Source organism: Megalops cyprinoides, chromosome 5 (assembly GCF_013368585.1).
Source record: "Megalops cyprinoides isolate fMegCyp1 chromosome 5, fMegCyp1.pri, whole genome shotgun sequence".
NCBI lineage: Eukaryota > Metazoa > Chordata > Actinopteri > Elopiformes > Megalopidae > Megalops > Megalops cyprinoides.
The window spans coordinates 36522687-36534146 of NC_050587.1; the positions used below are offsets into that span (position 1 = coordinate 36522687).

At 43.6% G+C, this 11460-nt stretch overlaps 1 protein-coding gene across 1 annotated transcript in view; it reads left to right on the forward strand.

Annotated features, from left to right (window-relative positions):
• brinp1 (bone morphogenetic protein/retinoic acid inducible neural-specific 1) overlaps positions 1 to 3813 on the forward strand; it is a 92334-nt gene extending 88521 nt beyond the window's left edge. Inside the window, exon 8 of the mRNA XM_036528983.1 lies at positions 2653 to 3813. Within this exon, the coding sequence (XP_036384876.1) occupies positions 2653 to 3793 (1141 nt within the window). The 3' untranslated portion in view covers positions 3794 to 3813. The remainder of the gene's footprint in view (positions 1 to 2652) is intronic.
• Positions 3814 to 11460: the final 7647 nt, after the last annotated feature.

Sequence of the window (11460 nt, forward strand, 5' to 3'; positions counted from 1 at the left end):
TTTAAATACAGCTGACAGCAAGTCAAGTAGTCCCTGTTTCACCTGAGATTTGCATTACCTTTTCGAACTGATTGGTTATTGACAATTAAGGGTTAAGTTTTAGTCTTAAATTCTGAGAAAACTGAGACTAAAGGGAAGCAATGAAATAGCAGCTGGACTGTTTCATGAAAGAAGCTGAAATGGTAATACCAATGCGATGAACTGAATCAAAGCTTTCTGGGAAATAAAAATAAGTTCAAATCTGAAACCTTTTGGCACTATTGCACTGCATGCAATATGCGGAAGTTACTTGAAAAATAATCCGGCAAAATCCTCAATCCAGATAAAAAAAAAAGCTTATCTGCTTTTCCCTTTAAAATTTAGTACTATGTAATAAGTAAGATAAAAGTAGAGGAGAGAAATCAGCATTTCCCATAGTGTTATTCTTGTGTCTAAGTACCAGAAGATTACAGTGGGCCACAGTCCCAGCATGGCACAGCCTCTGCTGTTACCATACACCAGGAAAGCGGGCGGCTTCTCCTCCACGCTCAGCTGCGTCCCGAAATAAAGTAAAATATTTTAATGACTTGAAGGTGTGCAATTAGACAAACGAGCACAGCGCGGTGCCTGTCCCTGGATAAGGAAACCCACAGATGAGTCCTCTCGCCCCCCGTGACGGCTGGCTCTTAATTGTACTGATGAGTCATTGGCGGTAGCTGATTAACTGCAGGTGGAACGATATGCGTTAAGTGACATCTGATGAGGTTAGGTGTAAATTTAGAGCTTGGCCTCACCTTTCTCTTTGTGTCCCTACACTGTGCATGGGAATATAAGGTCAGTGAAGGATGGAGGTACAGCAGCCACCTCCATCTGCAAATGCACAGGTATTATTTGAACATATTATTACATATTATAATATTTGAAAAAACAAAACAAAACAACACAAATTCAGTAGAACTATCCACACAAAGATATGTGTTAAAAATGTCAGTTGCATGCATGTTAACAATTAATACCACAATTTTGTCACTTCTAATTAACATAGATATAGATACATTTAGGAATATAGAAACATTTAGGAATGTTTGTCAGTCATAAATTGCGTTCCTGTGTGAAAGCTGCTCCTTAACTTCCATTCTTAGCCACTTATGCTTACTAATTCCTGGGACGCCCAGATCGGAGAACCGAGAGGGTTAGAAGCTGAGGATTGGAATCATTTGGATTGTTGCGTTTCCCTCCCAAATGGACCGGCTTCGCAGTGATGCATGTCATCGGCGTCGGAGCCGTCTGGGGCCGCGGTTGTGCACGGGGACTGTGCACCGATTCGTGAAAACAAACAGCATTAGTTTCCAGTCATTTCCATCTCGCTCCCCGTGGCAAAAACAGGGCCAGACGCTCGTCTTTCAGAGGAATAAATAACGGGAAATAAAGCCACCTGCATGCGGTGCCATTCTCTGGGCTCGTTCCGAGAAAGTCGTCTACACAATAAGACGTGTTTGAAGCATGGTGTCGCGGATCAAATAAAATGGTGGTCGCCGCAGGCAGGGAGGATCATGGGAACGCTTAACGCTTTGAGTGATCACTTTACTTACTTATTTGATTCTCAGAAAGTAAACTGCCACACAAATGAAATGCTCAGCCGAGTACAAGCTTCAACAGATTGCGAAAACCCTGAAATATTTACTGAAATACCCATGTACCATGGTAACTTGATTTAACCGATTTCAGACCATATGTTGGAATATGATCCGCTCCTTAACTCTGTCTGATGACATGAATCCCCAAAATGCAGTTTTATTCAGGTCATCCCCCCCCCCCCCCCGGAATCAGTTTATGAGAGTGAACAACAGCTTAAACATATTTCAGTGGAGCTCCACAGAATGGCATTTATTGTTGTTTGATTCAAAACTGAACTGGAACTCGGACATATTGAATGTCATAAACAGAATTAAGCTCTGCGCCTTTTTTCATCATTGTCAACACTAGCGTCACAGATTTGGAAGCATGTTATTAGCACTTTGAACCAAATTATTCTGTGAATCACATCCACAGAAGTTCAAGCCGCGAGCAAGGGAGAGGGGAGAAAAAAAAGAAAGATTTTTTCTCTGTGATTGACAGTTTTAGGTAATCAACCTGCTAAGTACCAGCAACATATTGTGTCCTCTCTCGTGGTTGCTAGGGCCACAAACAGTTTAGCTGCAAAAAGAGAGCCTCCATTGTCAGAGTAACAAGGCACTCCTGGTGTTGATCTAGTGGTGATTTGTAGCCCCTTGAAACCTTTTGAGCTCGCCATCATTAGAGCCGTCCTCAGGAAGAGGGTTCATTTCCATGTCGTCTCAACCTTGACCAATCCTCTCTTGCAAATCAGGATTCAGACTTCGCCCACGGCTGGAGGGAAAGTTCCCGAGACCGCTGAGGTGACACGGGGAGGATGTGAGAGGCGAACGCGGTCAGAATAGAAAGCAAAGTGTTCTGCATAGGAGAATAAAGCAGCCATCTCAGAGGGATATATTATCTCTCTTTTTTTTCCTCGCAGATTGGATTGTAACAAATAGCAGCCGTCTGTGACCGCACCCGTTTAGTTTAATCCTCTGTAACAATGGGTTTGTTGCTCCCGGCCTGCCCTTATTAATGGCCCGTTTTATCTGCTCGGTTCTGTTTTGATCCTTCCAGGTCCGTCCTACAGTGGCTGAACCGGGTACAGTCCTTCCTGTACTGCAACGAGAACGGGTTCTGGGGGACCTTCCTGGAGAGCCAGCGGACGTGCGTGTGCCACACCGGGGTCACCCTGTGCCAGCGGCCCATCCCCTGCGTCATCGGGGGCAACAACAGCTGCGCCATGTGCAGCCTGGCTAACATCTCGCAGTGCGGCTCCTGCAACAAGGGCTACAAGCTGTACCGCGGCCGCTGCGAGCCGCAGAACGTGGACTCGGAGCGCAGCGAGCAGTTCGTCAGCTTCGAGACCGACCTGGACTTCCAGGACCTGGAGCTCAAGTACCTGCTGCAGAAGATGGACTCGCGGCTGTACGTGCACACCACCTTCATCAGCAACGAGATCCGCCTGGAGACCTTCTTCGACCCGCGCTGGCGGAAGAGGATGTCGCTGACGCTGAAGAGCAACAAGAACCGCATGGACTACCTGCACATGGTGATCGGGCTGTCCATGAAGATCTGCCAGATGCGCAACAGCAGCATCGACCCCATGTTCTTCGTCTACGTGAACCCCTTCAGCGGCAGCCACTCGGAGGGCTGGAGCATGCCCTTTGGGGAGCATGGCTACCCCCGCTGGGAGAAGGTCCGCCTGCAGAACAGCCAGTGCTTCAACTGGACCCTGCTGCTGGGCAACCGCTGGAAGACCTTCTTCGAGACGGTCCACATCTACCTGCGCAGCCGGGCCAAGGTGCCCACCACCCTGCGCAACGACACGGGGCAGGGGCCCGTCGACCTGTCCGACCCCAACAAGCGGCAGATCTACATCAAGATCTCGGACGTGCAGGTGTTCGGGTACAGCCTGCGCTTCAACGCCGACCTGCTCCGCAGTGCCGTGCAGCAGGTGAACCAGTCCTACACCCAGGGGACGCAGTTCTACTCCTCCTCCTCCGTCATGCTGCTCCTGCTGGACATCCGGGACCGGATCAACCGCCTGGCCCCACCCGTGGCCCCTGGCAAGCCCCAGCTGGACCTCTTCTCCTGTATGCTGAAGCACCGGCTCAAGCTCAACAACAGCGAAATGATCCGGGTCAACCACGCCTTAGACATGTACAACACCGAGATCCTGAAACAGTCAGACCACCTGACCACAAAGCTCTGCTGAGATTTTCCAGAGTACAGCAACCACAGAAGAAAAATATATTAAACAGAAACCTTTGGGGGGAAAAAACTTTCCTTTTTATTTATTTTTTTCTTTCTTTTCGACCTTTTTTTGTTCTACTTTTTGATGTAATATTGAACACTTTGTAAATGTTATTGTTAAACAAAAAAAAGAGAGAAAGAGAGCATTTTCGTTGGAGAAAAAAGAGAAATGAACTTCAACTATTCAACAAGACTGTACCATATTTGTCAAAGCATGTCTGTCGTTTCCTTAAAGAACATAAAGAAAGGAAAAAAAAATCTAATTAAACATCTGGTGACTATGAGGCCTTGACTTTACTCTGAGGGAACAAAGGTACATCAAAACTGCCATTCTTAAGTGAGTAACTACTTTTTAAATAATTATATAATATAAGGGTAGACCAGAAATGATCTTTTTATTTTAACAACAAAAAACATTTTGTCCATGTACAAAATGGGCAAAAAACATGGTGTATCTGTAGGTTAAAATGAGCGTTTTATTAAGGGTACATGGATAACTTGCGTCTATAGCAAGAGGACAGAACTGCGTCATGTACTCGACTAAGCGTTGAAAGTTTGCCAAAGCAGAGAGTGATCAGCATCCTTGTTTCACATAAAACTCAACACAAAGGCCACACACTTCTCTTTTCAGTGCGGATGACAAGCCGCCACAATGCCATTTTGTGTTTTAAACAAAGAGCGCAGCTGCAGAATATCAGTACGTTTTAAAACATAGAGCTCATCTACTTTTCTTTTCTTTCTTTTTTTTTTTTCCGTGTAGTGATTAGTGCCGTTTGTTAATTGGACGAACCGCTGCAAGGCAGAGCGGGTCCGGTGCGGCCGGAGGTGCACCGGTGATCCGCTGCCGCCCCTCGGAGTTTTTTTAAAATTCTGCCTGCGTTTTTCGCGAGCCGGGCCCTCGCGGTGCCAGAGTGCAATACCACGGTCTGAAGATGAACAATCAATGCCATTCCGTACAGCTTTGCAAAAAGTACACCCCGCGACTGCTGATGTGTCAAGCTTACCGGCACCGAGAACAAATCTGAGCATCGATCACTCACTCACTCCTGCAGCAGACACAATAAAGCCCTGTGTTTCCCAGAGGTACATACGAGACATACAAGCCTGCACACATTTTTCCCAGTGAAAAATGCACCGTACATGAAACTTAAAAAAAATTTTTTTTTGTTTTTTTTTTTTTGCTTTGCAATTGATCTATAATGGATGAGGAAGACAGCAAAGTAGAGAGTGGTGGTATGTACTGTTGGATTAAGGCATAATACCGTTGGAGCCAGTGCAATCACATTAACTGCAGTGAACCGATATTAAAAATAAAAAAAGGACATAGAAAGTACATAGCACTATCAAAGTACCAAATTTTTAGACTTCTTTGATGACATTCTCTTCTTTATACCTTACATATATTATTACTTTTCTTTCAGTGTCATTTGTTAATGCCCATGCTACACAAATTCAAAATGGTTGCCTTAGAATTTGAGTTGGATTCAGAGGCAATGGAAGTTGTTGAAGTGATATGAATGCCTGTCCATTGAGAATTCTTTCTCAGACAAGAAACTCGTCCAATATAACAGACTACAAAACCCTGTCTAACAATTCCAGTGTTGGAAACACTTATTATGATTATGATTATGATCATTGGTTGCTTCTTGTATGATTAAGTGCCTGTTACTTATCCCTTTAACATGCCATTGTAAGGAGAGTAAAGAAGAGGGTTCATTTGAATGTCATTTAACGTACCACTGGATTAAGTCAAAGACAAAGGGGAGAAAGATTTATTTTTAAGGAGTTGAATTTGTCTGAAGAGTTCAGAGAGCTCCCGAAACAGCCGTCATGGCGGACTCCATCCGCGTCTCAGTATCTCTCTGTTGGGGTCGGGGGTTTGCTAAAGACAACGCTCCGTAAAATCCTGGTATACTCTGCATGTGTGCGAGGGATCTTTCAGAAGGAGACACACGTCAGATCTGTGATGGCTGACAGCTTTCAGAGGAATACAACATGAGTCTAATGTACATTATATATGTAAATAGTAACTTTGTCTTGATATACCTATACCATAAAGGTCTGTACTTAAATTATTGTAAAACAGAGGAAAAGAAATAAAAGGATCAGATTGAGACATCACGAAATAGGATTTTGAAATGCAATCTGGGAAGTCAGGAACTGTATTCTAGCACAACACCAAGAGTTTGTTACAAGTAGGCCTTTTGCACATTTTCTTAGCTTTCTTAGCATACATTAAGTAAGGGGATACCCAGCCCAGTGCCATTCCTGATTTTATACTTAAAGACTACTTAAGATGTGACCTAGGTCCCCACTACCCTCTAAACACAATGTGCTTTGTTCTTAACTTTGAGAACCAAACTAAGGCAGGTGTTATGTTTTTCGTTTCTTGTACGACTAGTTTTGTCAAAGGGGAACGCGCTCTCAAAATCTGAAATTCAACATGCTTTAATATATGTGTCAAGTACTAACATGCATGACGTATGAAGCATTTCAAACCACATCCTGTAAGTTCATAACCTGAACCCTCTCATCCAACTGATGACACAAACTGGCGTGAACACTAGTCGGAGGTTTTTGTTAGAGTGAATGGAAAAATAGAACATCTGGTCAAAAGGTTACTTCCCTTTGCTTCCCAGTACCTTTCATACACAGTGTGCTTAGAATTTTCTTCTTTTCCATAGATAGTCAGACCCCCAGGCAAGAATCTTGTGCAAGAATGTCTTCTGAGTATATCAATCTTTAGTCTGTGCATGGCTTTAACTCTCAGTTTCTAACTAAGAAATTCATCACCATGGAACAACTTTGCACTTTGGTACCTCATTTTCTGACGGGGTTTTGCATTTCTGTATTCACTCTAACGAAAATCTGCTTGGCAGTAATGTAGACTTGTGCCAGTGAGAAAGGAAGTTAGGCTGGGGTCCTGGTTTACATAACACAGCTATGAGTTATTCTTTCTAATTCTAGTGACTGCAGAACTTCTTGTATTCTTGTCTTATTGTTGACAAAAGTAACACCTGCTTAAATTCATCCCTCAGAATTATATGGACAAAGCGCATTGGGGTTCAGCTGACGTGGCCTGGCTGTTACAGCTGCATACATGAAGCATAAGCACACAGCCATCCATTTCCACAAGCCAGATGTTGTACACAGAATACACACAAGTTCACATACATCCATCAAACACATTATGCTGATGCTACCGCTATTAAAAAAAAATCTTGTCTGTGTAATTATTTTCCTGTTCTGTTGAAACCATTACAGTAGCTTTCTTCAAATGAATGTTTCATATAATAATCAATCAATTTCACATTAAAAGGCTATATTTACTAAGAAAAGCTATGTTTGTGTGTACGGCTTTGAAGTAAAACTGTGTACTGGAGATGGGAAACTGATTGAGGATGTGCGCATTAAGGCTGGAAATTGTGTGCCAGACATAAGAACCGAAGACAGTGTCTTTTTACTTCAGATCACACAAGGCTGAACCTTCACAAAAATCTAGGGGGGATTTTGAATTGCCTTCCCTCCAGACACATGGTCATTCTTAATTATGAGGAGGAGTAATGCAAATAGGCACTTCAGCACTCTTATTTGTTGGCCAACATTGAGGTTTATCTGTCTAAATTAGCTAACCAGGTTTATGTAAGCAGTTCATCTTATGTGCCTGGTTGAAGCGGAGCAACAGCAGTGTCCTAGCCTTGAGGTCACAAGAGGCATTCTTCAAAGGCACTTCAAGGGTAAAAGCTGGTGCAAGTCCATCAACTCTTTGACCGAGTTTCAACACAAACTTCTCAACAGCATACACCAGGACCGGCTAAGACTTTGCCTTGGCCATGGTTGATTAAGACAGTATCTGTCCTAGTATCTGACAGTATCTGTTAGCTGAAACCACATTCTTACCCCCACATAGTCTTGCACATGCCAGCTAATTGCTGCACAGTCAGGCATGACCTTCCCTGGAGCATGGGGCTAACCTGGACTACCCAGCCTGCATCTCTCCCATCTCTCCTATGTAATGAGGTTCATCATAGCAACTGACAATGTACAACTGACCTGGTAAAATGGCCTGATCCAATGATAGCCATACAGCTCGTAGGCTTCCAAACACATAACAATGGACATTCACGCATACATGATTTTGACTTAATGAAGAGATTGTGGACAGAAAAATTTCCCAGTGGATGACAAGACATCCACCTTGGAGCATAGCACCTCATACCAAGCATTTGTGTTTTTAAATGTCTGCCTCTCCCTTAACACATGAGTTGTAGCCGTTTCATAAGCACTTGTGAGAAAAAATATATGTGATTTTCAATATGTCCGCATTTGCTGGGCTGCTCGTTTGAATCTCTCCTCTGCCAGGATTTCTATAATAGCAAAAAGGTAACACATAGAAATAAAAAAAGCGTATATAAGCTTCAGCTACAAAGTCATTTTGCTCCACGCCCCAAGCATCAACCTTGAAAATGTCCCACACATACACATCTGTCATTGAGACCTAAGGACGCAGAAGAGGAGAGAGAGACAGAGAGAGAGAGAGAGAGAGAGAGCGCGCTCAAAACCTGTTCATTTTTTCCACTTGTGCTCTCCAAGGCTAAAACAGATACCCACATTAACAAGAAGAAGAAACAGCCAAAGTAGTCTTCCACTTGAAAGCAGTCCCTTTCAGCATAAATACCTTGAGATTTTTGGACATTTGCTAACAATTGCAGCAGAAAATAGTATTTGATGCGACAAAGTCGTCCCACTTCAGAGAAATACCAAGAGTCCGGGTAAATCTGAATCTACATACTGAAGGATGGAGAGTATTTACCCTGAACAATATGCCTGTCTTTTTTCTTTCTTTTTTGGCACCAAGATTATTATTATTATTTCTTCCAAATCTGCACTAAAAGGCTGTTCAGAATAAGTATAAGGCTTTAAAATGCATTAGCTTTAAGTGAAAGGGGAAAAAAAAGAATAATCTTACCAAAGGATGATGTCTTATTTGATGGCCATGGGCGATTATTGGGTTCTGCAGAGGCCATTTCCTGGAGAAAGAAAAATTTTAGATGTTTCCGCTGTGCATTTAATTGAGATTGTCTCTAATGCATTGTCGCGAGGGCACAGAAAAGAATGAAAAGAATCCATTTTAATGTAGCATTTCAGCTTTTATGCTATCAAGTTCAATTACAATAAGAGCTTGAGAACTATAAGGAGCTTAAATGTGACTGCAATATGGTGAAATGGCATCTGAAACCATATAAACCCCTCTCTCCTCAATGTGTGCAACACATATCAAAGCCGAACGTGAAATGAGCTGCAATGCCATCTAATACAGTCTGAACTTTTTGTCCTCGAAGGGTGTCACAACTTTTGAAAACTAAGTCTGAGTAACAACCCTTACAGAACATTGCTCGTCAGCATAAAATTAAATAAATAAATGAATGCATAAATTAAAAAAATGAAGCCAGTGTTCTGCCTGATATGATCCTCCCCTGTGGTCTGCTGGACTGAGACGACCTCCCGCCAGACACCAGCTACCTCGTTTCATAAGGCTAAGGTGACGTGCATGTCGGTAAACCTTATTTTCTACCCTTTCTCCACAAAAGAATGTTACGTTCAAGGCATTTGGACCACTCTGACAATGCAGGTACACAGCCGATGCATCGCAAACAGCTTTCACTTCACAGCGTTGAAAGAGAAGGAGCACATGGCTGGTCAGAACTGCCCATCTCTGCCCATCTGTAGCCAATGGCAAACTTTTCACTGATTTCCCCAAAGTAACTCAACCGATCACACTCCAGGCTGAGAGAAAGAGATTTTTTTATCTGAAGGTAAAAAAGTAAACAAACACTAGATGTCGGTAACAAAAAAAAAACAAAAAAGTAAGAATGCCTTCCTGATGTTCTTGTATTGCGTATTGCGGTCAGATGAGTTTGGTTCCTTTTTCCCCGAGTGGCGAGTGCAGCTCTCTACCAGCGGTAAACAGGCTGTGGCCTTCACAGTGACTCCCATCCCTAGGGCAGCGGCACAGGAGATGCTGATTAATGCTGTGGTCTCTCTATGCGTTAATGAGGCGAGTGGTTCTTTGTGTATCACTGTGACCGCTGCATTGCCCACGCCTGACCCGCCACTGAAAGGGGGGGGGTGGATGGGAGGTGTGGTGGGGGGGGGGGGGGGGGTGATGTTGCTGCCAAGGCATAATTACTGTTCTCCAATAAATCATGCTCATTTGAGTTTAATGTAACGTGAGCTAATTGCTAAGAGGGTGGAAACGATTAATGGGGTGGTTTCTATCCATTGTAATAGACAATTGCCTCACTTAAATAGATTCACAGACTATGAGTACTTCTACCTACAGTATACGTATATGCGTCTTCGTGTGTGTGATTATTATGTACACATCCCTCTATCACTCCATCCTTCCCAACAACCTGATTTTCACACAAAAATGTCTACACCTTCTGATCTTCGTCTTCTGATGATCCAGGGCATAACCCAAACTTACCTATTTACGGTTCATGGTGCATAGTAAGCCTTTGGGATCTGAATCGCTTCGCATTTGTGACGTGAATGCTCCTTCACAATTTTGCCAGGAGACAGAGGGATGGAGAAGTGGACGATCCCATCTCATTCACTGAGCATAACAAAGGACCTAATGACTCCCCAGACTGAGTTAACACGAGAGATGGGAAGCCCCCAGGTCCCGTGGCCATCACCCACCTGTTGCACACAGGCGCCCTGTATGCTATCTGGCCCCAACACCCACCCCCCCCCTCCCCTACCGTCGCATCGCAGGCTGCAATTTTGTACTGGAGGTTAAAGCTGTTGCTCCTATTTCCTCATTGTTCACATTCATAGAAATCAGCCCCCTTCAGCAGAGCCGCAAACAAGGGTTTAAAAACAAGAGAAGGTAACACGAACAAGAAGCCAAAATGGGTCCTCGCGAGAGCCGCCGCGAACGCAACCAAGGCAAGCTGACGCGAAAAGCCATTTAGCGGCGAACAGGTGGAGGTAAGCGGATCTGTTTTCCTCCGGGCCCTCGCTAACAGCTGACAGGCGTAAACACGCTTGTTAGTGTAAACTCTCACCTTGCGAAGGAATCCGAACAAATCTTGTGCATACATCTCGAGCCACTCGAGAGGCGCCGGCAAACGGCCCGCGGCGGGGAACGTTCCGGAGTCACAGAGACAAGAAACAACGAGAGGCGTCTTTGCGAGATAAAGCTGAAGGGAGAGTGGGGCCTCGGTGCTTGTGCAAAGAAACACATACTATTTATGTATGTGTATATAGTGCGCAAATACACACACACAAGCATATAGTATATATATATATATATATATATATATATATATATATATAAATAGAATGGATATTTGTGTGTGTATATATCTCTGTGTGTGTATATGTGTGTGTGTGTACGCTATATACACATACATTCACAGCATGTGTCTATAGCATGCACACACACACACACACACACACACACACAATAGAATGGATGTGTATGTGTGTGTGTGTGTGTGTGTGTGTGTGTTCACCAGCCATCTATGAACAGAAATCATTGATTCCATTTTAAGTCAATATGATTTATTAACAGATATTACTATTCTAGCCATGCTTTATTTCTACGCTGTTTTGCCCATG